The following is a 24,590-nucleotide window of genomic DNA, read 5'->3' as shown; positions in this document are numbered from 1 at the left end:
TAGCGTCACTCGGAAGTTCCCGATGAATCACCGATGGATAATCAATCCTTTTTTACAGCCGTACATCTTGCCAGACGAGCTGAGGAGAGAGCTGCCTCCCGACCAGGCGGAATACTGCATTCAACGAATGCCTCCTTACAAAGGACCTAACGCTATCCCCGGATCATTAGACTACCGTTCTTTCTCCACCGCTCTGTACGGTGAATCCGACTTGTAAATTTACATATCAAGGGAACGAGGAGAACGCGTTTTCGGGCGATTCCCGCTTGGAGGAAGTAGGTCAAACGATATCTGAGAAATTTTGCACTAAGTCTCGGTACTCTAACGCATCATTACGAGTCAAGAATCTTACAGCGCGGTCATTATTTAGTATGGAAGAGAGTACAGTACAATGTTCGGAGCGCTCGAAAGAGAAAGGGCTCTACTAGTTTATGCGCGTCACGAGAGTTAGCAGTGTTTTTTTTTTATTCGTGATATTGTTTTAACGTGAAGGAACCTGAGAGAGTCACATCGAGAAACTTTTGATACACCGATATTCGCTAGGGTGGCTACCTCCGCTGCGAAGCGAAGTCGTGGCAAGAGCGGCCCAGCGAAGGTGGTCGGTACTTAAGTAAGTCTGTACAGTGACAATAAATATCCGATTTAGATACCTTAACGTTAAAAGAATAGCACAGTCGAATGCAACAGGCTCTTCTAGAACGTTTGCTTCTTGCCTATGTCTACGATGAATCCTATCTAATTAGTAAGTTAATTCTTCAATTGTATATAAACGTGCCACGGGGAGTCACACGAGTACCAATAATAATGAAAATGATAAGCATTTCCTTTCCGCAAGCGTTCCAGAAAAGGAAAACAAACGAATATTATATTTAAAAGAAGTAAGAGGGGAATAAGAAGAACACGATCGAACAATTAATTGTGTGTAATTATCGCTGGCGTTGATATTGCAGCCTTACGTTTCCTTCAAGTGCATAATGGGTAATTCTCTTTGACGAAAAAAATTATTTAACGCATTTCGTTCGAAATATAACTTAACTGTTTTTTTTCTCAAAGAACTTTTAATTGATTCGAGCGTCACGGTCGCGTGTCGCACAGTTCCTAAAAATATGTTCCTGCGGGTCAGCGTCACAGTTTACGTTTGTCTATGTCTGTCTGAAGAATTTTCATTTCTCTGAGCGAACGAACAATCGCTCAGCCGGGACGTAAGGGTGCAAAGTCAAGGCGTCTCGCGAAAAGTCATGATATGTGTATAAATTAAGAATATTAACGATATAAACGAATTTGTGGAAGTCCTTACACACGTACGAATCGACTTTCTCGCTAAGGATCCAGAAAACATGAAACGCTCGAAATCGAATATAATCGTTCATATTTTTTTATGAGACGCGGCGATACGAATTTTTGTAAACGAACAAAGCCGCCTTTATACAATTCGCGGAATCGTACATTACGGAATGATAAAGCGCGAAAACGATGCTAAAGAGAGCAAATTATTTATTTATTTGAATTAGATGATTATTTATTATTCTCCCGATAATTGATTACGGTAGTGAACGATGCCAACATTTTCAAAGTATTTATTTTTATAAATATTTCGAGAGAAGTGATAAACGAAAGGCCACTGTAATATATAGGACCTGTTACTGTAAAAAAAATTTCCAAACAGCAGCTGCCATTTCTTTGTGTCATTTGTATTTACGATCACGATTTGCAATCAGCAGCTTAAAAACAATCATTCAGTCGAATCATCGTCGTCCAAATCATCATCAATACTACTACTACTACTATTATTATTATTATTATTATTATTATTATTATTATTATTATTATGTGTAAGATCATGGAAAGATGCTCGTGTGTGAAACGCAATTACTTATTCGAGAGAAGAAAAAAGGGTATACTGTAACTTTTTCTCGCTTGAGGCTTAATGCTTTTTCATTGTCTATCTTAACGCGTTTTGAGAGTTCAGTTAATTTCTCGTACCTTTAATTTTCGTTGACAGAGAAGAAAAGTATGGGCTTTTTTCACAGAGAGGCGAATACTGAACCAGTATACGTTTAGACACAGCAGTCACCTTCTCACACAGAGACACACACAGACGCACTACTCGCTTACATGCGTACACAACCGTGAAAGGAAATTATGAATGTTCCGGTGATATGAAAACGTAGGGAATTCGAAACCATGTAACACGCAACGTATGGGTATGATGTCAGGCACACTGCCGAAAGGAATGTCGTTGGAAAATTGTATTTTCGGGGGAGTTCATCCGATCATCGTGTCACACTTCTGTACACGTATACATTCTCATCGATACTCGTCTGTACGTACGATAATTACAATTATTATAATTTTATTCTATTTAATGTAACTGCTACGATTTTAATTCGATTTGAACACGTCCGCCCGACACTCGTCTCGCATCGCACATTACACTTGTCGACCACTCTGCACTTGTTGTTTGCCCGTTTCATTTTCCTGAACTATTGTGAAAAATCAAAATGCGAGGGAAATTAACGCACGGAAAGAGAAAGCAGAAGAGGAAACCTTTGAGAAATCCGCTCAACTTTCAATACGGAGTAAAAGGCGACAAGGTTTGGAAAGAGTTTCCAACGTGTCCTTTGTATGAGTCATATCACTTGGGCGATATAACGAAGGATATTTGAATAAAAATTTCTAACAGTGTGGTTAAACGATGCTTTTATTCCGAATACAAAGTCTGCTTATCGTACATACATATGTATATCCAATGTGTAATCGCTTAGGCTTAAAGAGACTTATAAAAGAATAGGGACTCGATTAAGCGCGTTCCTCGACGTTACGCCTGCTAAAACGTAACATAAGTTAAGCCTACTTACACATATATACAGTAACCCTAGAATATTTACACGAAGAGGCTTTTAACGATAATATCACCACTCATCGGTTCCATTGATTATGGCTACGCGTCTTTAAAAATCAAAATCTACAAATCGTTTCGGTTGTGTAAACTGTAAATGATCGGTCTCAGTTCACTTCCGATTTTCAGGGTAGCTGCTGCTCGATCAGATCTATTGGGGGAAAAAAGGACACGAGCGACACTCGACACAGTTTAGTCCTTGCAGCCGAGGCCGGCGGACCAGTTGCAAATACCTCCGACCGGGTCAAAGGACAGCTTATCGGGACAGCTGTACTCGGCCCCGGTCACTAGGCCATTCACCATACGCGCGCAGGTGATGAACTTTTTGCAGGAGTACGGGTGTGGGAAGTTGCCCTGATCGAGGCACCGGAAGGTGCCCTTGCTGGTGAGGAAGAGCTTGCCGTTGAAGCTGGATTTCCCGACGACAGGCTCCTCCTCGTCCTCGTAATAATCGTAGTCGATAACCAGTGGCCGTCTAGGTCTGCTAGTCACGTTCTGTTGGACTTTCGTCTTGTTATCCTTCGCCCTCGGCTTCTGTCGATCTCTGGGGGTGCTCCTACTCGTGGTCGCGTCTGTTCTAGGCGCCAGCGTAGTGCTTATCCTGCGCCTTAGGGGGTTCCTGAACGACGGTCGACCTGGTCGTGCAACCCGATTTAATTACGAGTACTCCAGGGAGGCGGAGGGTGAGAGAAAAAGACTAGAGACAAAGTCCCCTTAGCACCCACGTAGAAGACCATAGAGGATGCGTTAGCACGCACGTGACACACGTAGCAGCGACAGAGACGGTGATGAAGTAGGCGAAGAACGAGTAGTTGAAATGATAGAGTAAAGAGGCAGGATGAGAGACACAAGAAATTAGCGTAACAGGTGAACCACCGCGAAATCGTCGAGCCAGTGTTCCCGAACGATTATAGTTAGCTTCGAAACACAGACCCAACAGTGAAGTAGGTACCTCTTTGGGGAGGAGAGAAATGCGATTAGTTTTCAATGGCAACCTCAGTTTTTCAAAAGTTTTCATGATGCTCGTGTCAGAAAGACGTCAATGAGTGGGAAAAGAGTTTCTGCCCTTCCAGTATCCTCAGGCGAAAGAGTATGGCGTGGTATAAGTCGAAGATTGCAATGCGATGAGAAGTTATGCCCCAGGTGATCCATGAGCAACCGCGAGACATGTGACGTGATCGTTTAGCTTAGGTAGATTAAAAAGTCTGACGGTGGAGTCGTATTTATCAAGTTGAGTGTACCGGTGGCTGGTGGATGCGGTGTCGGCGGTTTCGCCAAAGTCACAGCGATCTCTTGCGCGCGACCACTTAGATCGCTCTCTTTTTCAGCTTTCGGCGTCTCTCTTACCTCATCCGTGGCATCTGAAACCAATATTATAAATACTTCAAATCTCGCGTAAGTAAGATGATAAGTAAAAAAAACTACATAGGGTTGGAATCTATAACCTCCTCTTTTCTGAAGTCGGTTAAAAATTAATCTTCATGAGTCCATATTTTCTGAAGAAAAATACTAGATTGAATAAACATTTATAATTCGTGGTACCGCCGAAAAGATTTATGTTTTGTGCGGATTTTAGTTTTCTTTTCATTTGGTTTTGCATGCAGTATATTTTATTCTCTTATTTTTTGTGATTCCTAAATATTAAGGAAACTGAACATTTTTAAGATAAGTACAAATATTTATTTATTATTTTAATTATATATTTTTTTGTGAATAGTGGAATTCGAAAACCGTTTTTTTTTCAAAAGTCGGTTTTTGTATAAATCCTAATCTCAAGTATCCGCTGCTTTCCCCTCGAAATTTTCAAGTACATATTTTATTTTGTAATGAAACTCGTTCTGCGCAGCACGCTGCGCTGCATTAGATCGCGCGGATCGGTAAAGTGAACTTGTCTATTCGAAATCCCGCCACCTCGCGGCTTTTGTTCTCACTTACCAGGCTTCTCGATAACGGTGGACGAGTTCCCCTCGATCGGCCGGTTCTTTTTGTAACTCGCGACTGTAGTGGATGTGCTGTGGGATGGTGATGAGGAGAAGGCAGCCGGCTTCCTCGACCTGGTCCACAACGCGCTTCCTGGTGTTCGAGGGGACGCTACCGAGCTCGTGGTGGAATTCACCTGTTCGCGGGGCATACGCAGACTGAATTTCGTGTCTACAATTTCCGATTTCGCCGCGAATGTTTCGGTCGGGGCGGTCAGTTTGTATAGGCGAATGCAGAGCCGTCTTAATAACATTGTAGGCCCTGGGGCAAAGCAATGCAGTGGGCCCCTGCCCACCCACGGGAATAAAAATGTTTTGTATCTGGGTGACTGCCCAGTGTGCCCATGCCTAAAGATGGTGCTGGGCGAACGACAACGGCTCGGAGCACGAGAACGCTTCGAACGTAGACGCGGAATGATCGTACCAAAGCGTTCTCAGAGCATTTTGTTCGTTATAACATTCAGATATTTCTCGTGGTCGCTTGCGATTCTCGTCGAGCATAATAGCAGGAATTCTCCGAATTTAAAATGTATCGTTAGTCAGTTGCTCGTAGGTGGCGCCCCACGTGCGAACATTCAGTAACGTGGCAAGCGGTTTCGATCGAGGGGGGGGGGGCAAAATTATCCACGCTTTGCACAAACATTTTTCACCGGAAATTTTCACCTCGCGTTTGGAATCGATTTACTCGCAAATGTATACCGATTGAAGCTCTGGAACGATAACCACATGAAACTGGAGGGAGAAGAGACGAATTAGAAGGCAAGCGCGAGCAACACAATAGAATGGCACTAATCTTCGTGTTAAATCGAAAATCAAGGTTAAGCATTAATCGTTCGCGCTCCAAGTGCCGATCGAGGGGCACTTAAAGCTCAATTTTGCACGACAGAATATAAAACGTCGATTCACCGATGCCAGGTGTTAGAAACAAGAGTTGTTGGTCCCAGTTGATTTTTTTCTGCTTCGAGTTTCTATTTAGTTCGTAACTGCTTCGGCAAATCGACGTTTTACCACGCAAGCGTGATTACACAGAGGTTACAGAGACATTCGCATTGTTGGTTCGTTCGCTGCACGCAAGAGTCAACCGAGTCAACCGAGCACAAAAGGTTAAGATACGTCAGAGGGGGGCGGAAGAGATAAGATAAGCTCAGCGCGGGCGCGTAGAGAAACGTGCGACACGCGCCTCATAGGCGAAAGAGTAGCGTTAATTGATCTGAGGCGTAGAAACAGTAGTGGTAGATGAAGATACAGGACAGGCTTCCGTGTCGAGCTCCCTCCGTGCAAACATCCACTTCATACCACTTTTCCTTCCGTTCTCCGAGACTCCTGTTAATCTTTGTCGAAGAAGGCCCAGAGGGTTTGTTAGGCGTGAAAAGAAAAGGCGATCGATTCGAGCTGCTTGGTTACGTTTTGCTTTAGTATAGAAGCTCGTCGACGAGCAGGCTTCGTGCTTTATTTTTCTGCAGCCGTTGGAACGGCGAATTAGCCAGCGATAGTAGGGGTCAGGCTGTTTTGCCCTCGCGAGCCGCTTTTGTTTAGTTTTAAGCGCAAGGGAAGGGCGGTCGACAGCGCTCTAGCGTGCTTTCTAACATGAATTGTTACGAATCTCTCTCTACGCCCTTCTGCCTCGAATTTAGCAAGTGTAATCAACTGACCTCGAGACGGTTTCCCTTCTCTCTGTCTCTCTCTTCCTCGCTCACGCTCGCCACGGAGACATTCGCTTTCCACTTGGCATGGTCGTGTAGCTGATTGAAAGTGGACGCTCGAGGGACCGTGGTGTTGCTTACAGCCGTGGAAGAGGCCACGGGTCTGCGACGCTGTCCTCTGTAAATGGGCACGCGATGGCGACGCAGTGACGTCTTTTCCACCTGATTCGCTCGATCTCCCTGGTCCACGGTGGTCAGTTTCCAGTCGTGACGAGTAGGCGCCCGAATTACAGATCTTTCACCGAACTTGTACCTCGAATCGAGTGGGGTCTTTTTCCTGTGGCGGCTACTCTTAGTAACTGGAGCCTCTGTGGACTCTTCAATCGTGGTTGGGGCTCGCTTGGTTATGGACGCTAACGTAGTCGAGTTTGTAGTAACATTCCTTCTGCCTTCATCACTCTGCGTTACTGTATTTTCCTCCAGAGCTGCTCGAATCGCCTCTAGACCTCCTGCAGGCTCCTTCGCGGTGATCATCGTTCCCAAATCTAATGCAACTTTCTGCGTGTTCGGCCCTGCTTCCGTTACGGGTTCCACGGTCTCTGTTGGTGGGGAACTGTATGGTGTTTTAGTAGGGGAATCGAATTGCATGTCTGCGGAGGTATCGAAGGTAGAGCCACTAATTGCAGTGAGTGGAGGAACGTTTGTGGATTCGATGGTACTTGAATCTGTGATATTATTGAAGAATACAGTCGTTGTTACTGGAATAACAGTAGTCGAAGGTTTGCCTTCTCTGCGACTCGAAGTCTCGTTCAACAACTTCGTAGTCGAAGGTTTATAGTCAGTGGGGGGTGTGAAAGTAGACGTTACTCGAGGGATTGAATTAGTAGGAGGACTGAGAATCACAGGAACAGTTGCGGAGATCTCGAGTGACGGTACTTTAGTTGTTAGAGTCGTGGAGAGCGCGGTAGTCGTTCCTTCCAAGCCGTTTTCCGCTTCCGTCTGTTCCTGGTCCTTCGGAGAAGTCGTGCTCCTCGCTCTACTTTCGATCGAAGGAGCTACCGTGGAATCGGTGTATTTCATCGTCGTCGCGGAACTCGTTCCTTCGTTATTCGAACCCTTCTTGTACATTCTGGACGCCTCGAGTGTCGTAGCGACGTGAGTCGAGGCTTCCTCTTGTTCCCTCGTTTCCACGAGCACCGCAGTGAATTTGGTAGCAGAGTCGCTATCCGTTTTCCGAGCAGTCAGCAGTTCCCCCTCGCTCTTGGTGACATAGAAGCCACGCGTGCTTTGGTTCTGGCGCAAATTAACCAGCGGAGCGCCGCGCATGGTGGTCGGCTTGAGTGTGGTCGTCGACGAGTACTCGCGATCTATCCTCCTCCTGCTCGACAGAGCGTCACCTTCGCCGTCCGCGGTATTATCCTCGACGTAATACTCGCTCGCTTTACCTCCGATCAGGTCCAACTCGTCCCGTTTCTCGTCACTCTGATCGCCGTCGCTCAGGCTCCAGGGCTCTCTATCGCGAGAACTACCGCGCGAGTCGTCCCCTTGCAGAAGGAGGTTCGCGTGCTTGTCGCGGGGCAAAATCTCGTTGTAGACGTTAAAGGGGAGCAAGCTCAAGTGCACGGGCGAAGGGCTGGTGAAACGGTTGGTCCGAGGACCGATCAGTTCCTTGAGGGTCGGTAGTCTAAAAGCTTCCGAGCTGGCGACCTGAAAATCAGAATAAGGTAGCACGCTTAATCACCGTCCCCCGCTTCTCTCAGTCCCTCTCTGTCTCTCGGGTATTTCCGTCCTGGAGGAGAAGAGATGGGGAGAAAGTAGGCAAGGAAGGTCGGGCGATCCTCGGTGCTCGTCGTGCTGACTTCCATCACCGACTTCTGACGGTCTCGTGTTCTCTGCCCGAACTCGTCGCAGGAGTTTTTCGAGCTCTTCTGTCGCGCGATTCGATGGGATGGCGGTGATTCGACGATGATTCGAAGAAGGGAGGAACAAGAAGAAGAAAAAGAAGATGATGAAGAGCGGCATCTTTGATGGCGTGTGATCGGAAGGATGGGCTAGTCGTGTCTATGTACATTATCGATAATGGCGTGAAGGGTATTTATGAGAGTTGGTCCCTGCTGCCGATCAAGTTGCTGAACACAGACTCGATCTCGATCGTGGAGGACTCGTGGGACTCTGTGGTGAACCGACCGATAGGTTGCTGAAGGAACTCTCCCTCTATGGGCAGCGTGGACCTCTCCACGTTGCCCTGACGAATCTCGTTGGCCGACTCGTCCTCGTTCCCGCCGCCAGAGGAACCCTTGGACTTCTCCGAAGTATCGGATACGACGCTTTGCACTGTGGTGGGCGTGGTCTGCAGAGGAATCCTCGTGGTGGACGTGAGGGACGAGTACTTTGTCTTGATCAGTATCTTCTGCCTCTCCGTGGTGCCTGACTCTTCTACAGAAGTGACGAGTCTGGTGACCTGCGGTTTCGGGGGAATCGTGGTCGTGTAATCCGCGTCAACCAGGTTCTGGATCTCCTCGCTGGGACTCCTCAGAGTCGTGGAGTCCTCGTTCTGTACGCGGGGAGTGGTTCGCAGAGACTGCTGTCTCCTGTGAGCGTCTGCCACGTAGTCGAACTTCCTCGCTGGAACGAGGGTCTCCGTGACCGGGGGTTCGGTGCTGGACACAGGTCGCCTCGCGTAGAAACGCGTCCTCAGCTGGCTGGAGAAGTCGAAGCTTGGCGACTCCGTGGCGTCCGGCACCGACTCCTCGTTCCCCTCGTACTTCTCCTCCCCGACACCTTCCCGATACTTGTACCTGGTCCTCGGCTGGCGGAAGTTGTGGTACTTGAGCTTGGAGTCGTTCGTCTCCTCGGTTTCCTCCGGCGACGAATCGAGAGGATAGCTGTTCTCGGTACTCACCGTCTTCTTCAGAGACTCCGGCACTCTGTACCGAGGTCGGAACTCTGGCCTGCGGTTGCTAGCAGGCGTGGAGTGTTCCTCGATAAATATCTTCGTTCGAGGAGTCAGCGGAGCCAGGTCCTCGTGACTAGTGGGCGTGGCGGTGGTGTAGTGACTCCAGAACTCATCGGAGTCACTCTTGGCAGGCAAGTCGATTGTGAACTGGGTCTCGTCGTGGGCTCGGTTCATCCTCAGAGTCGCGTCCTCCGAGTCGATCTGCTCCTCCGGTTCTAGATCCCTCTCGTCGGAGAGTTTACCCCCTTTGCTTTCCACCACCTGCGCCGTAGTGGTGGTGGTCGTCGAAGACACTGGCCTGCGACGAACGAACAGCCCCTTCCTGCGCTTCGACAGACCCTCCAGGTTACTGTTCTCCGTCGTCGAAGACACGCGGATCAGGCTCCTCGAGGCTGGGTATCTACTGCTCACGTTCTCCGAGGAATCGATCGGTCGCCTGCGCACAAACTTCTTCCTCACGTACCTGGAATCTAGGTAGTACGTTCTGTCGTAAGATTCCAGCCTCCGATTGGACTGCGTAGCCACCGTGGACGCAGTGGACATGGTGGTTGTTAGAGTCGCGGTTTGATCGCTAGGGGTGGATGTTTCATCGAAGACGTTGTTAGTATCCGTGGAGTTAAAGAGGCTCGTCGAAGTCGCGGACTCGGCGGTGCTCGTTTCAGTGAACGATTCGCCGGTGAAACTGTCGATTATCGTGGAGGCCATCGTGATAGCGTCAGGATCAGAGAGCTCTTCGTTGTCGATCGCAGTCTCCGCTGTGGGTGTTTCCAAAGTAGCTCCCGTGAAATCATTCCCGATACCGTACTCGATCGTTCTCGACGTCTCAACCGTGGATGCGTCGAAGCTTTCAGTTGAGAGGTCTAAATTGGTTGTATCCTCCTGCTTGGGCGATGTGGAGCCAAACCTCAGTACAATTTGGTCCTCTTCCGTGGAAGAGATATCTACCGTGGTCTCCGTAGTACTGTTCTGAACTGGGCGCAGTCGCCTGATCACCTTTCTCCTGCGAGAAACTAGCTTGTCCTCTTCCTCCTCTTCCTGCGACGCAGTGCTGCTCGATGCAACCGGCCGCTTCCTCAGTAGAACCTTCCTTCTACGAGGAACCGCAACGTTTCGATTCTCCTGGACGTTTGAATCGGTGCCGTTCGAAGGGAACACGATTCTAATAACGTTCGGATCAAAGTCTTCCACTTTCACGCTGTTCGTGGTACCTAGTCCTTGGTCGACTCCTCCATCGGGGGTCACGGTGACCACTTCGTTCTCCAGATAAGATTCCGTGGTGGTAACTCCATCCTCCAAATCAGTCGCGGTTATCTGCGCGTCCGTGGCAACCGAGGACCGAGTCGAAGCGCTATGCTCCTCGTCGACAGAGTTCGCGTGGGTCTGTTCGGTGGCAGGTTCGCTCGAGGGACGATCAGCGGCCGCCAGATCGCGAGCTTCTAACAATGTTACCGTCGAAGCGGTGGTCGAAGAGTAAGACGAGGTGTCCTTACGAGGTTCCTCGGTCTCGAGGTTGTTCCTCTTCTTCGTGTACCTGGTCCTAGCGTAGATGTCTCTATTCACGGCGCTGGGTTTCTTAAACACCCTTATGTTCGTGATCTTATCGTTGTCCTCCTCGTCCTTGACCGCGCTCCTGGATCTCGAAACGAAGGTGTTTCTGGGCGGGCCCTGCGTGATCCTAACGATGGGGCTGTCCTCGAGCTCGTTGGACTTGGTGTGCTCGCTAGCGGCTCGAGAAACTGGTCTACGGAACCTTCTCCTCGGAGGCTCGGGCGTGCTGTCGATCGCGCCAGGAGGCTCCGTGGTTTTTGCTCGATCCCTGATCGCGGGGTTGGACGGTGGCTCGGTCTTGGGCCTGAAGGTGGGCGGTGTGTACCTGCTGGTGCCCCTCTGCCTCGGCCTGCTGGGCCTGGGCAGGGGCTCCTCGGTGGTGGCGCGAGGAGGTTGGAGCTGATCGTTGTCGGCGACCTCCGGCTTCGGCCTTAACCGACCCCGTCCTCCCAAGTAGGAGGAGCGCGTGTGGTTTCGCGATGGTATACTCACCTTGGGCCTCGCCTGCTCGCTGGAGGATGGCAGCGGCGTGGTGCTGGTGGTCGCGTCCGTCGATGGCCGGTTTCTTCGGCTGAAGCCGAAAGGCCGCGGCTGAGACACCGTCACGCTCCCTGCCCTCGTGCTGGGACTCGACAGCGTCGACAGACTCGCTGCCGCGGTCGTCAGCAGGATTTCCGTCGCGGAATCCTCCACCAGCTTCACCGCCTCTGTCGTCGAGCTTGCCTCGGGGCTAGGGCTCGGCGGCACTTTCTCTTTCTCCGTTTCCGTGTCGAGGACGACGTTGCTGGCGATTGTCGTCGAAGGGGTAGTCGATGGGAGAACGGTCGTCGATGGAGTGGTCGTGACTACTTCGGATTTCTCCAGAAATTCAGGCGTTTCACTCGAACTGGCTGATTCCGTGACTGGTTCTTGGATAGTGGAGGTGGTCTCCGAGGTCACTGGGAACTTCGGGGTCGTGCTTCTGAACCTTTGAACGCTGACGTATCTGTGAAACGTTTTAATCGTGATTTAATCGATCGAGGAGATCGCTGCACGTGGACAATGCGGGGTATAGAAACCTAAACTTAGTCGTCGACGAGTTATCTTCGCTAATGGTCGAACGAGACTCCTGCTCTTTGGTGTCATCCGAGGAATTGCTCTCGGTACTCCTAGAATCGAGAAATCATCGTGAAAGATGAGAAATACAGGGAATACTATATAGCCAGGCTCAGGAAAGAAATTAGCACTTGCCTCGAAAGGAGTCCAGGCCGTTGAGGATGAATGGCCACCTCTTCCCCCTCATCTTCGTCCTTTTCATCCACGTCGTTCTCGTTTCTAGAGGATTTTCGTTATTCAACTTTAGCGTGTACAAAAACTAGAGGTTTCGCAACAATAGTCGTCGCAGTTGCGTACACTCGACTGCGCTGGGAACGGAAATTCAACGTATCCGCTTTCACGTACCTGGACGTGGTGGCCGAAGGTCGAGCCCGTCTGATGTTAATGTAGTTAGGAGTGGCTCTTTGCGTGGAGCTGGCCAGGAAGGGATTGCTGACGGCTTGCTCCTCGGAGGAGGCTACGTCCTCGTTGTCATCATCTAGCTCCTCTTCAGCACCTTCATCCTCCTCTTCCACCGGTGGTTCTTTCGTGGAGGGTCTGTTAAAATTACAACACAGGTAGAACCATCTCTCATCGATCTCTTTGATAAACGAAAAAGATTCATCGTACTTGGGCCTCTCGATGGTGACATACTGAGGCTTCTGCAATCGTCTAAGATTCTTCACTTCAGGGACATCGTCGAGGCCCTCGAATTGAGCACCTCCTGGACCATTTGCAAAGTTCGTGCCCGCGGTTTTGCCAGCCTGGCGACTCAGCACGCGCTCGTAGAGGGTGCGACTGATAGTGGCTGGGGTAGCACGCTCCTTATCGGAGCTCGACTCATCAGGGCTCTTATTTTGGAGAGACAGATGCTTCTCTAGCTGCTCTATGCCACCTGCGGACAGAACAGTTAGATAGCATTACGCTAATAGCTTTGAAAGGAGGATGAAACAGCGACCGAGACGATTACCAGCTTTCTTAATAAGCTTGATGAGCTCCTTGATGACCTTGGGGTCCTCCTCGTCCTCCAACCCGATCACCTTCTCCAAATCGCTGCTCGCGGGCTTGGAAGTGGTGGTCGCGGGTGTTTCAGTGGTAGTGGTGGTCGTAGTAGTTGGCCTGCTTCTGGTGATGGTCTTGTACAAAAGCGGCTTCGGGGTGGTAGTCGTTTTAGGCTCCTCCTTTTCCTCCTCTTCCTCGACATCCTCCTCGTCGTCGTACTCTTCCTCGTACTCCTCGTCGAGATCAGGCTTCTCAGTGGACGGTTTGCGCGTGGTGCTGTAGAGGTACGTGGTTCGACTGGTGGCAGCCGTGATCGGCGCCCTGGTGGTGGACGCTGCGGACTGAGACGCCTTAGACTTGGGGCAGACGACGTTGCGTGGATAATCGCAGGAGTCTGCCGCCTTGTTGAACACCAGGCCTGCGCAGACGTCGAGCACAGTTTCAAGAAGCTTCTTTCATTTGACGATAACAATAAAGCTTCGTCTGTTATAAACTAACCAGAGGGACAAGTGAACTGGTGAGCCACCACGCCAAGGCCTCCTGGACCGCTATCCAGGCACCAAAAGTACTTCTTGCAGTCCCGAGGATGCGAGAAGAATCCCTCGTCCTCGCACTTGAAATCTATTCGAAGCGCGAACAGTTAACGCTACCAGAAAGACGAGCAAGTCTTCTCTAAACTCACCTGTGCCTGGATCAGGCGTAGTTGGAGGCTCAGGAGTGGTGAGCTTGTTGCTCAAGGACTCGTCCGAATCAGCGCTATTCTCGTTCTTACGACGAGTTAGTTTATTGCGGTGCCTAGTGCTCGGGCGAGCCTTGGGCCTGCTCTTGCCCTTGTTCCTCGATCTGTCAGCGTTGTCCGCGCTCCTAACCACGTTGCCTCTGTCAGAGTCCTCCTCCTCGTCGGAGGAAGGCTCGTAGGACCGTCTGTCCACCTCTAGCTCGTCATCTTCCTCGTCGCTGGCCTTGGACCGCGAGAAGGTTCGAAACTTGGGCCTCGGGGTCGAGACTCTCTTCCTCGTAGCTGGTGCCGCGGTGGTGGTGGTCCTTCTGCCACCCGAACTCAACTTCCTTCCCACCGTGTTGCTCTGGACTCCCGGCAGACGAGTTTTCTTGCGACTGTTCACCGGCTTGGACCTTTGACCCGCGCTCCTGGTTCGAAAACGAGGAAACTCTGTTGCCGGCGCTCCTTAGAGATCGAAATTCAGAGATTGGAATTGAAGCTCTTACGTGTCTTTGCTGAGCAGAGCCTCCTTGGCTGCCTCGATCAGAGGGTAAGGGCGATCGTGGCACTTGCCGCGGAAATCGTCGTTGTCGATGGTCCAGAACATGATGCCTCCCAGCTCCTTCTCGTTGGCGTACTTGGCCTTCAGCTTCACTATGTCCTCGTCGTCGTAGCCCACCCACTGATCCTCTTTGAACGCGTAAGGTCCCATCGCCTTTGCATTCGGCTGCACAACCTCCCAGTCCTCGGACGCCGCGAGGCTGTCGCAAATCTGCGAGCGAAATGCCATTGAACGACATAAATAAACACAAAAAGAAATAGAAAACTGACCTCGTAGTAAGCAAGGTAGCCCTTCTCCCGAGTAGCGTCACCTTCGATCCCTGGCCCGTCCGCCGGGGATCCCAGATCAGTTGCATCTTGATTGAAGAGCGTGTAAGATCGCCCATAGGTCGGAATACCTAAAATGATCTTATCCGGGGAAGCACCCATCTTCAGAAGGTAGCTCACCGTGTAGTCCTGTAAACATTACCAACTTAGATAATCTACAAGACAGATGAATCTAGAACTCCAAACTAACAAGGGACATTTCCCAACTGTTACACGCCGATTTTCACGAGGTATACATAGATTATAGTTCTCGAAAAAATATTTGACACCCTTTTTTTTATCGGCAATCATCAATTAGTAAACCTCGTGAAAATCGGCGTGTAAGTTGGGAAACGTCCCTCGTGACTACAGGTTTACGTCTTACGATCGTTAGCTCGCTGTCGTAATTGTACTCGTTGTCCTCCTCCAGCGGGTACAGAGGGGAGTGGTGGTTGACGGCTGGCTCGTAAGACGAGTGGTAATCGTAGGAGAGAAGATTAATAAAGTCGAGGTACTCGTTCAATCGGGGAACATCGTAGCCCTTGTCGATGTACTCGATTCCAGCTGGCATGGCCATCGAAAGCAGAAGTCTCGGTCTTCCCGTCTTGGAGGACTCCCTCTCGAACTCCTCCCTAAGTTCCTGCGCGAGGACCATTGGAAACGTGCAGTTGGAAGGTAGACCGGTTAGTTGGCGAACAAGCTGGAGCGCGTACCTGTACCAAACTGGCGTAATTGTCCTTGTCCCGAGGCTTGCCACCGTCCCTAAAGGCTGGGTACTCCCAGTCGAGATCGAGGCCGTCGAAGTGGTTCTTCCTGAGGAATTTGATGGAATTTTTCACGAACTCTCGCCTCCTCTCGGCGTCGGCCACCATGGGCGAGAACCTGCTGGACCCTTCGTTCCAGCCACCGATGGCCAGCAGGGTCTTCAGGTTCTTGTTGTACGTTTTCAGGCCGGTGAACTTGGCGTAGCCACCTTCGAAAGTCGCGCGAGGTTAATAGAGTACTTGAAAAAACCCAGTGCGCCACGGGTTTGAGTGTTCCATACCTTTCTCGATGTCCTGGTACTTGTCGAAGGGCTTCAAAGCGTTGTCCTTGGTGAAACCTCCGAAGGCGTAGATGAGGTGGGTGCAGAGGTAGGGGTTGATGTTCTGCGGGGAGAACTTGGCCGTCCCCGGTCGATAGATCGACCAGTTGGTGTAGTAGCACACGATCTTTCGCTCAGCATATCCTGCGCGAAGAAATCGGTCCTCCTAATTGATCCCTTTCTCGCTTTAATCGCAAGGGACTCGCGTGCGCCCAGGGGAGAAACCGTGTCGCGGAGAAATTGAAACGCGATCGTTGATCACACGAGAAACCGATCTACGAGGCAACGTACGTACGAATTTCCACGGCGATCTCGTTAAAGCCGCCACGACTTTCCTTCGGCGCGTCTTCTGTGCTCTAACGAGCAGAAAATTCACGACCTCGAGTAAAAGTGCGAGCCCAGTAGCCTGTTACGTTCGCTGCTCGCGAGCGGTGCTCGTCGAACGGGCAGCAAAGAATTAGCCAGAGCAGCGTAGAATTTATATAGCGGAAAGTTAAATCGTCGGTGATTTTTATCCCGATCGGAATTCGCAAACGGCCGCGGCCGGGCCCAGACGGCTAACGAGCTCCCATACCGATTTCACTCTTACTCCTGGCCGTTGGTCCCGTTGACAGAGTTACCTTGGCTCGGATCGTCTGGAGCGCGCTTTCGATCGGGGTGTTACCCCGTTTGCTTTCACCGATCGCGCGAATCGAGGCCGACCAGAGACAATGGAAAAAAGATCGAGGTCGGAATTAAAATCGCACCTGACCCTGGCCACCCACGTGGGACCTGACTCGGCCAGCTTATCTGCTCTCCGATCGATCGATCGGCGGATCGATTCTTCTTTTATTCTTCCATTGGAATTTCAAATGGACCGGCACGTAGAGAGTAAAGTTATCGTTTGGAAAAAGCTCAGCCTCGGCTCGGTTTCCACGGCCTTCCTCCGCGAATTCGCACGATCCGCGAGCAGTGGAATTCCCAGCCGATTTGCCAGGAACTAGACACGTCGAGCAGAGATCGAGCGGGCGATAGAGAAACGACCGAGATTCTCTTTCACCGCACGCGCACGGCACGGTCGGCCGTTGTACGTGCTCGGGAACGTTATATCGAGCGTAATGGAGTTAAGCGCGGTGCATAATACCGGCGATAATATCGGTAAGAGGCGCGCTGTTGCCCGCGAACGTGGAATTCTTGCCGCGTCCACGATCTGCGGTCTAGTCCGCCGACAGCGGCCGCTTTTATTCCTTTATTTCGCTCGATTCGCGCACGAAGTGGAGAGGGGAAGCAAGAATCCGATTAGCATGCATAGATATTCTGCTCTATTAATCGGCTCAAGACGCCAGTGGAATATTCTGAGATTTTCAGATGAGATCAACAGTGCTTAGAGAGCTCGTCGGCGCATATTTAGTTTCATATTCTATTATATACAATAGATTCTCATATTCTGGAAGGTTCTGGCACCTAGGTACATTGAAACTGATACGGGCAATCGATTCGTCCGTGCATTAGCTTGGAGAGAAGGAAACGTGGAATGGAAGGAGCCTGAAACGCTAATCCCATTGTCTCTCTTAGGGCGGAAAGAATTTTCCTGTCGGCTCGGTACGAGCTCCCTTTTCCCTGGACATTCCCATATACCGATGGATCACGATCTCACCTTTCCCGAGACCGTTCGTTGCGTCAATTATGGCTATTAGTTGTTTCCCTCCCCGGAAACTGTTAGCGTATCGATTACGAGATTCAGAGATAGAAACTAGGCGGGAACGATCTCGCCTTAAAGATCGCGCCGTTTCGCGCCTACAATGTGCTTTGGACGGTTTTTCCAAGCCGATCCCCTACCAGCTTTAATCGGCTGCACCGCGAACGGGGTCGTTTTTGCCGCGAACGTTTTCTCCGGCAAGATGCATACGTTTCACCGGCTCGGATACGGCCGGAGACCAGTGAAACTGCATCCGCGCGTGCACCGGCCGCCATCGCCGACGCTACTAGAGAAATTAACGGAGATGAAAGAGACGAGGCACTCGGTTAGGCCGTAAATAGGTCATTCCCAGCTTCAACTTTGTCCGTATCCTTGTTTCTTTTTCCATTTTCAGCCCCTCTGCGTTAAGGGGTCATGCTCGGTCAGGAGGCCGAAAAAAGGGTGGTCTTTGGAAATTTTTTACTCAAAAGCTATAACACATTTCTCAAAAAATCTTTTTTCCTTTTAAGGATTGCATCTAGTGCCGTGCATCGTAATTTTTTTATTTAAAAATATTTATCAATAACTAAGTTATTGTCCATCACTCGAAGGTTCTCTAAAAAAGGGCTTCTGCGGTGAACACAGCTGGTCGAAAGTCGATTATCTAAAATAAAAATTTCAAAAGAATTTACTTATTATATTATATTATCTAGTATTTGAACGAAGGATTTTTCTAAATATTGATTTGGGAAAACATGGCTGATGTTTAAAGTAAAAGTTTCAAATTTTATCATAAATCGTGCCTGATTTTCGTCAATTAAAAGAAAACTAAGCATCGGATTAAAAAATCCTTCGTTCAAATACTAGATAACATAATATAATAAGTAAATTCTTTTGAATTTTTTAGTTTAGATGATCGACTTCCGAGCAGCAGTGGTCACCGCAGAAGCATTTTTATTTAGAGAGCCTTCGAGTGATGGATAATAACTTAGTTATTGATAATTATTTTTAAATAAAAAAAATTACGATGCACGGCACTAGATGCAATCCTTAAAAGGAAAAAAGATTTTTTGAGAAATGTGTTATAGCTTTTGAGTAAAAAATTTCCAAAGACCACCCTTTTTTCGGCCTCCTGACCGAGCATGGCCCCTTAATTCCCTGGACTGCATTTATACTTTTGGAGGCGCTCACAAAGCTTTCAGCCGTCTCTAGTCTTTTGATTACGAATTTAATATTTAAAGCGAAGTATTTTGTTTTGCAACTATAACTCAAGGCTCTAAAATTGTAGCCCCACCAATGCAACGCGCCTTATGGCAAACGCGGCGCTGCTCATTACAGTCATCGATACTCCAAAGTAGTTTCTAATTCTCTATCGTCGATTCGGGAGGTCGGAGTTTCTCTCGATGGCTGATTGCGAAATACTCACCGTGCTGAATTGTCGCAAGCAGTACGCCCAAGCAGAGGAGCAGCGATACCGTTCGAACGCCCTGCAACGGAAAAGTAACCGGGCTGATTAGTAATTCGTGGCACGCGAGCGATTAACCGTGCCTCTTCATGAATGGCCCGCTTATGCGCTATCCAAACGGCGTGAATCGCGTTACGCTACTACTGCAAACAGTGTACGCGTAAGATCGTTAGGTACACGGAAAAGAATGGTGTATTTCTAGCTGTTTGTCGAGGCTTCCGCGTGCTAGCTGTGTCCACACGCGCATCATTACTACCCACTATTATCGATCCTTCGCCAAGCAAACATTAAATAGAAACGCGCAGGGCCTTCGGACTCCATTTCGTTCTGGCGCCACTTTCTACGCGTCCTTCTCCAATTTTCTCCTCGTCTTAACGAGCTCGCTCCAAGTACGTATCATAGATTCGCGTAGGCGTCGAACGAATCCATCAGCGCGCTAGAATCCTATACGCAATTCGTTACGCGCGTCAGTCTGTCGTCTTTCGACATCTCGGTCGGAAGTGATCGTCCGGGAACAGTGTTGCTGCGTCGAAGCGACCTCGTTAAGCTTGCACACCTCGACCACTGGAAAAGCATCGGATAAAACTATCGCAGGCTGTTCAGAAATCGACCAAGCTGGGTGAACGAGCTGGCACACTTTACACCTGTTGCGTAGCCGGTGGAACTTGCGACTTTACGGGGGTCCTTGAGCCGAAGAAGCGGCGAACGGACAAACAAGGGTCGTGACACTCAGCCAGCCACTCCTCGTTACGTAACCCGTGTGTGCAAAGAGAAAGCAAGAAGAAAGAAGGAACACCGTTCCGCGGGGCGACTTTCTCGCGCGTTTCGGCCAGCGAGCGCGTTACGTTAACGGTTAACGTTACGTTACGTCGTAACGCCGTTTCTCGCGATACGCGATAGAACAATTAACCGCCACCGCGGAGGAGAGGCTAACGATCCCAGATCGCGCATTCCACCCAGCCGACACCGATCCACCGCTTTTTTTCGCCTTTTCCTTTCGCCCGCCGCTATGCGCACGTGTTGGCTCCGCGCTGCTGCCGGAAGCGCTGCCGATCCCGAGAAACATCCGACGTGGAATTGAAGCTCGGAGATCGAGGATATTCGATCTCGGCTGGACAAGCGCGTCGGTCCGCGAATACCTGGGCGCAAGTCGCTAATAATTGGCTGGCGAGAAACCGCTCGAAGAACGGGATTCCGATAGAAGGAATCGCGCGTCGAGCACGCGGAGCCGGGTCGAAAAATTCCCCGCGGACCCTTCTAAATGTCAAATAACTTTCTACGAGGCCAGGGGAGGCCGCGCAGCCGCGCTTCGGCCAGGAAATCGCTGCTGCTCGCAACTGGAACTGGCGAAAAGCGAAAACCACCTGCGAGTCGGGCTAGTTCCTCCGGGGCAGCTTTCATAATCGGGGAACGGAAGCTTCGGAGGCGCATACTTTGGGACCGTCGGTGGTATTCCAGCCCATAGTTCAGCGGAGGGCAACGATTTCGGATATTGGGTTATTCGGATGAATCTCAGGCAGTTTTAATGTCCTTTCTTTTAAATGGCACTTGGGAACTTTCAGTGTTATTTGAAGGAAAGACCGTGAAAACTCCTTGCGTGGTGTCTGTTTAAGGGGTCTTCCGAAGCAGTGTGACGGCTGGAAGAAACTCAAATTTTCGGCAATTAAAAAAAGAAACAAGCATTGCGCGTATCATTTTCCACGTTTGTGGCTTTATTCTATCACTTTTTAAGACTATAAAAAAAAAAAAATTGCAAGTAAAAATATCCCCTTATAGCGGAATAGGGGCATCGCGAAGAGGACCATTTTCCTCCCTGATGCCCCCCAACGCTACGAACTTTCCGAGCAACTGATTTGACGGGAGGTCGGCACTGAGTTTCCAGCGCAGCGCTGGAGACTTCAATGCCCGCAGCAGCGGTAACGTCGACGCCATACGTGCTTACGTGCTTACTTCTCTTCTCTGCTGAATGAAACGCGATCAGAGAGCGATTATGCCGACGAAGCCGAGGTTAACGACTCTAGCACTCTTGCAGTGACGAGGTAGCGCGACTCGGACTCGGAGGAACGCGCTCTCGAATTCCTCGAAATCTGTGGCGTCTCGTGGAAGCAGTAGCTAAGCTTTACCCGGAAATGTCAACCGGTTCCTTTCGATTTCCCGTGCGAAAAGAAAGGCCGTGGCACTGCGTGAAAGCACTTTACGTTGACCATTTCGCGGCAGAAACGATCGGCGCAGGGAAGGCGTCAGGGAAGCAAGTCGTTTCGCCGCGACTGCTCGTCGTACGCGGTGCTATGTAATACGTGGCGATCAAAGGGAGCTGCCAGATATTACGCGCGATCCAGATCCATTTACGCAATCGTTCGGCCGACCGATTATTTTGATCAGGCTAGTTACTCCGCTGGACACGCTTCCTCCAGTTGCTGTGACATTTCAACGGCCCGTCGACGTCCGAGCCTCTTGGATGACTTCACCCCTCGGTTCGGTACCGTTGCTCGATCGATCGCGACGACCTTTTCCTATCGTGGAACGCGCCGAAGTCCTGCACCGTCTCGTGGAATTTTCGATCAAAGCATCTCCTTAGCTTCTTACCGTGCGAATAGCCTCCGTCCAAATCAGGGCCGAATTAACAGCTTCAGAGGTCCTAAGCGCTTGGAAGATTTCGAGGCCCCTTCATACAGGGGCAAAAGTTAGATTTAAAACTTCAGAAAATTTATATGGCGTCCTAAAACTATCGACGTTACGCTGTTGACCCTATTAATAGGGTGATGATTATTGCGAATCAGAATTTTAATGGCACGGACCCCTTCCAATGCTCCTCGACTTCGGTAAGGACGATTCTTTATAGGACTGTAACTAACTTACACAGGGGTATTTAGTATTTAGTATTTAGTTTTGTGTTCTTAGTTCTTGTTAATACTCTCCAGTTAATTTCTCTGCTTTGTCTCTTGCAAACCATGGGTATTCCCCGTATAATTATTTAAATAAATAAATAAATAAATATTTCTCCCGATGCCCCAAGCACGTGCTTATTTCGCTTACTGGTTAATCCAGCACTGATACAAATAGAAAAGCAAGGTGGCAGGAGTTTGATCAGCCGAGGCATTCGGCGAGAACCGCGAGGGAAAGGAGCAAGTGTCCAAGAATCGGACAAAGGCTGGTGGAAAAAGGCACTCGGGGACCTGTCGCGTTATTTCAGGCACGCCCGGTCGGAGCAACAAAAAGGAAGGAAGGACGGTTAATTTTACCGTGACCTTGAATACCCAGAATCTGGTACCGTCACCAGCAGGCCAGCTGCAAAGGTGAACAGGGTGATTCGTGCGTCACTGCGGCGAGGGCTGCTTGTTTTGCCAGCGAGACTCGTTTCTCGGATTCAGGGCCCCCTTTTCTTGCCTTGCGATCTTGTGCAACTAGGAATCGACCCGAGAGACGAAGAGCGGAGGGAGTGGATCCTCTCGACGAGGATCCATTTCGAATGGCAATGAAATGGTAATGGCGGTTAACGAAGCTACCGATGGAAATTGCGTTAATTGGATCGCTGTTTGGATTGTTCCACGCAGCGAGCCGCTTGGAACGAACGGTGGGGCGGGAATTCTGAAGGGAACAAACCGCGGAGTAATCGAACCACTAGCATCCCAGCGAAACAGGAGAATCGAAAGTAAAATCGCCTCGATCTGTCGCCGCAGGGATAAATCTAGCGTGGCTCGGTCACTTTTACTTTCCATGGAATTCGCTCCGAGGCAGGCTGGACTCTCGCTCTGTTTACTAGGAAACCGATGGAACCATTACGTTCTTAATTAAATCTTCTTTGTTCTGGCTAATTAACCAGGAGGAATCTCGATGGGCCGCGGTTGCCTCGACATAATGGCCCTCGTACTTTTTCCTTTCCATCGTCCTCCTCCTCTCTCTCTTTCGCGATTTCGCGGTTTCCCGTGGATCGTTGCGTTCTTCTCTCCTTTCTCCCGTATCCTTCGGCAACGCAGAGGACCCGATCGTAAAGCATCCATCTGCGAGCCCGTGGAATCCGGTTCCGAGTGCTTGCCGGAGGTCGGAAATGCAAATAGCTGTCGGATCGTAAAATAGGAACGAGGAGGAGCGCGGTTGAAACTTGGATCCTGGAGTTCAGATCCGCCAGCGAGTCTGCCAGTCGATTCGAGAGGTGTCGGTGACGCGATCCACGGAATTCCAGCCTGAAGAGGGTGAAAGGGAAACGGTAAACGGACCACGATGTGGACTCCAAAGTGGTTTCGGCTTCTTCGGATTCTTCGGCGACGAGAGGATCGCTTTCTCCGCCAATAGGGGAATAATAATGGGCGATTAAGAGGCGAATAACGACGAAAGAAAGATCAGCGGAGGAGTCTCGCCTGAAAGGTCAGCAGCTGACCTTCCTAGCTCGATCCAGCCGCGTTTTTTGCTCTTCTGTCGTCCCTCTTCTATCTCTCATTCTCCGTTTGCCGTCCTCCCTTTCCATTCCAAGCTTTCCAATAGCTTCTCGACTTTTCCTTTCGCGCATTCCTCCGAAGCTCGCTCGGCGAACGAAGGTCGAGTCGTCGTCCCGAGGAGCCTCGAGGAACCGCGAGGAACCTCGAAGGTCGGTTCGCCGTGACTTTGATGACAGATCGGGAACCTTTTCGCCAGCGAAAAGACTCGCTATCGCCCGAGGACCTCTTTCCTCGACCACGCTCGAGGTACGTAATTTATTCCCGCGGCTGGTAAGCTTTATCCATTTTTCAACGACGTGAAAGCGGCAAGCCTGGTAGACCAGGAAAGGCTACGAATATTCTTTGCCAGTTGCGCGAACGTTGCACAATTATTTCCGATCGAACTCGCGTTAATCGTTGTCGAAAACTGGCCCGCGGCGATCGAATTTCTCGTCGTGAAAACTTCCCGGAGGCCCTCCGAGTGCCTCTACCTGTCGCGCTGCTCGGATCAGACGAGAGGGGAGTTTCTCGTTCGACTATGGTCGCCGTAAGCCTGCCGTTTGGGTTTTTCGGTAGGGATCGCGAAACGGGATGACTGGCCACGGCGTAGACGGGCGTGGAGAGCCGTCGATCGACCTCGAGGCTTTTGCAATCTCGAATTGCTAAACGCATTCGCTCCTTGTTTGCTTTCCGTGGCAGTTGCGAGCGGAGTGCTCGGCTCCGGGCTCGAATAACCGGTAGATTTCCTCTCCCTCCTCGCGAGCGACAGGAAGCCGAGTCCGGGCACCTATTCGATATGCACGTAGATCTCGCCCTCGGTCGAAATCTTGCCATTCCGCCGATGAGAAACGAACATCGAAACGGATACGCCGCAGAGAAAGTGGCGTGGATCGGACGCTCGTGTTCCTCGATGATCGACTCATCTTCTGGCTAAGAGTGTCGCTCGCCACGTCCCAGTGAACGCTCCTACACCTATCGCCTTGCAAAAGCCAACCCGCCGCAGAGATATCGCGTAACAGGGACGACGATCGGCTCGCTCGAGCGTCGCAAACTCGACGTCGAATTAGCAATTTATACTCGGGCCACCCCCGTTTTTAGTTCCACCGAGAGCTCTTCGAGTGGTTTAGAGGATCGATAGATAGACAGTGGAATGGATTTGGTCTTACCCAGTCCATTTTGGCCGATGGAAGGCAGGCCGAGGCTGTGGTCGATCGTTTCCACTGACGACCTCGTCAGGGAGAGCACATCGCGCGCACTATGCTCGCATAGAGATCGGACAC

General features: G+C 50.2%; 4 protein-coding genes across 7 annotated transcripts in view; 2 read left to right on the top strand and 2 right to left on the bottom strand.

Moving 5' to 3' along the window:
* Actn (alpha actinin) overlaps positions 1-2,693 on the top strand; it is a 14,424-nt gene extending 11,731 nt beyond the window's left edge. For all 4 annotated transcript variants that reach the window (XM_076814793.1, XM_076814794.1, XM_076814792.1 and 1 more), the window contains exon 14: positions 59-2,693. In XM_076814793.1, the coding sequence (XP_076670908.1) occupies positions 59-217 (159 nt within the window). In that variant the 3' untranslated portion in view covers positions 218-2,693. The remainder of the gene's footprint in view (positions 1-58) is intronic.
* LOC143370135 (uncharacterized) lies at positions 1,039-24,590 on the bottom strand. The gene is made up of 19 exons (XM_076814810.1): positions 24,477-24,590; positions 18,857-18,917; positions 15,735-15,917; positions 15,403-15,662; positions 15,075-15,329; positions 14,654-14,839; positions 14,329-14,594; positions 13,784-14,250; positions 13,600-13,722; positions 13,070-13,519; positions 12,730-12,994; positions 12,466-12,657; positions 12,256-12,339; positions 12,084-12,173; positions 11,518-12,010; positions 6,531-8,228; positions 4,835-5,015; positions 4,141-4,260; positions 1,039-3,534 (listed from the first exon to the last, which is right to left on the bottom strand). The coding sequence occupies exons 1-19, from the start codon at positions 24,483-24,485 to the stop codon at positions 3,092-3,094; spliced, it is 5,826 nt and encodes a 1,941-aa protein (XP_076670925.1). The 5' UTR covers positions 24,486-24,590; the 3' UTR covers positions 1,039-3,091.
* The window catches only part of LOC143370134 (prohormone-1), a 61,283-nt gene continuing 41,662 nt past the window's right edge, over positions 4,970-24,590 (top strand). Inside the window, exons 1-2 of the mRNA XM_076814808.1 lie at positions 4,970-5,095; positions 5,233-5,298. Of these exons, the coding sequence (XP_076670923.1) occupies positions 5,075-5,095; positions 5,233-5,298 (87 nt within the window). The 5' untranslated portion in view covers positions 4,970-5,074. The remainder of the gene's footprint in view (positions 5,096-5,232; positions 5,299-24,590) is intronic.
* Positions 8,091-11,487, bottom strand: LOC143370036 (uncharacterized; the record flags this gene model as incomplete). Its single annotated transcript, XM_076814631.1, has 1 exon — positions 8,091-11,487. A coding segment is annotated over one exon (2,871 nt), but the record flags the coding sequence as incomplete, so codon positions are not given.

The sequence above is a fragment of the Andrena cerasifolii genome, chromosome 6 (assembly GCF_050908995.1).
Source record: "Andrena cerasifolii isolate SP2316 chromosome 6, iyAndCera1_principal, whole genome shotgun sequence".
Lineage (NCBI taxonomy): Eukaryota > Metazoa > Arthropoda > Insecta > Hymenoptera > Andrenidae > Andrena > Andrena cerasifolii.
Note: the sequence above shows the minus strand (reverse complement) of the source record. Positions and strands in the feature narration are given on the sequence as shown.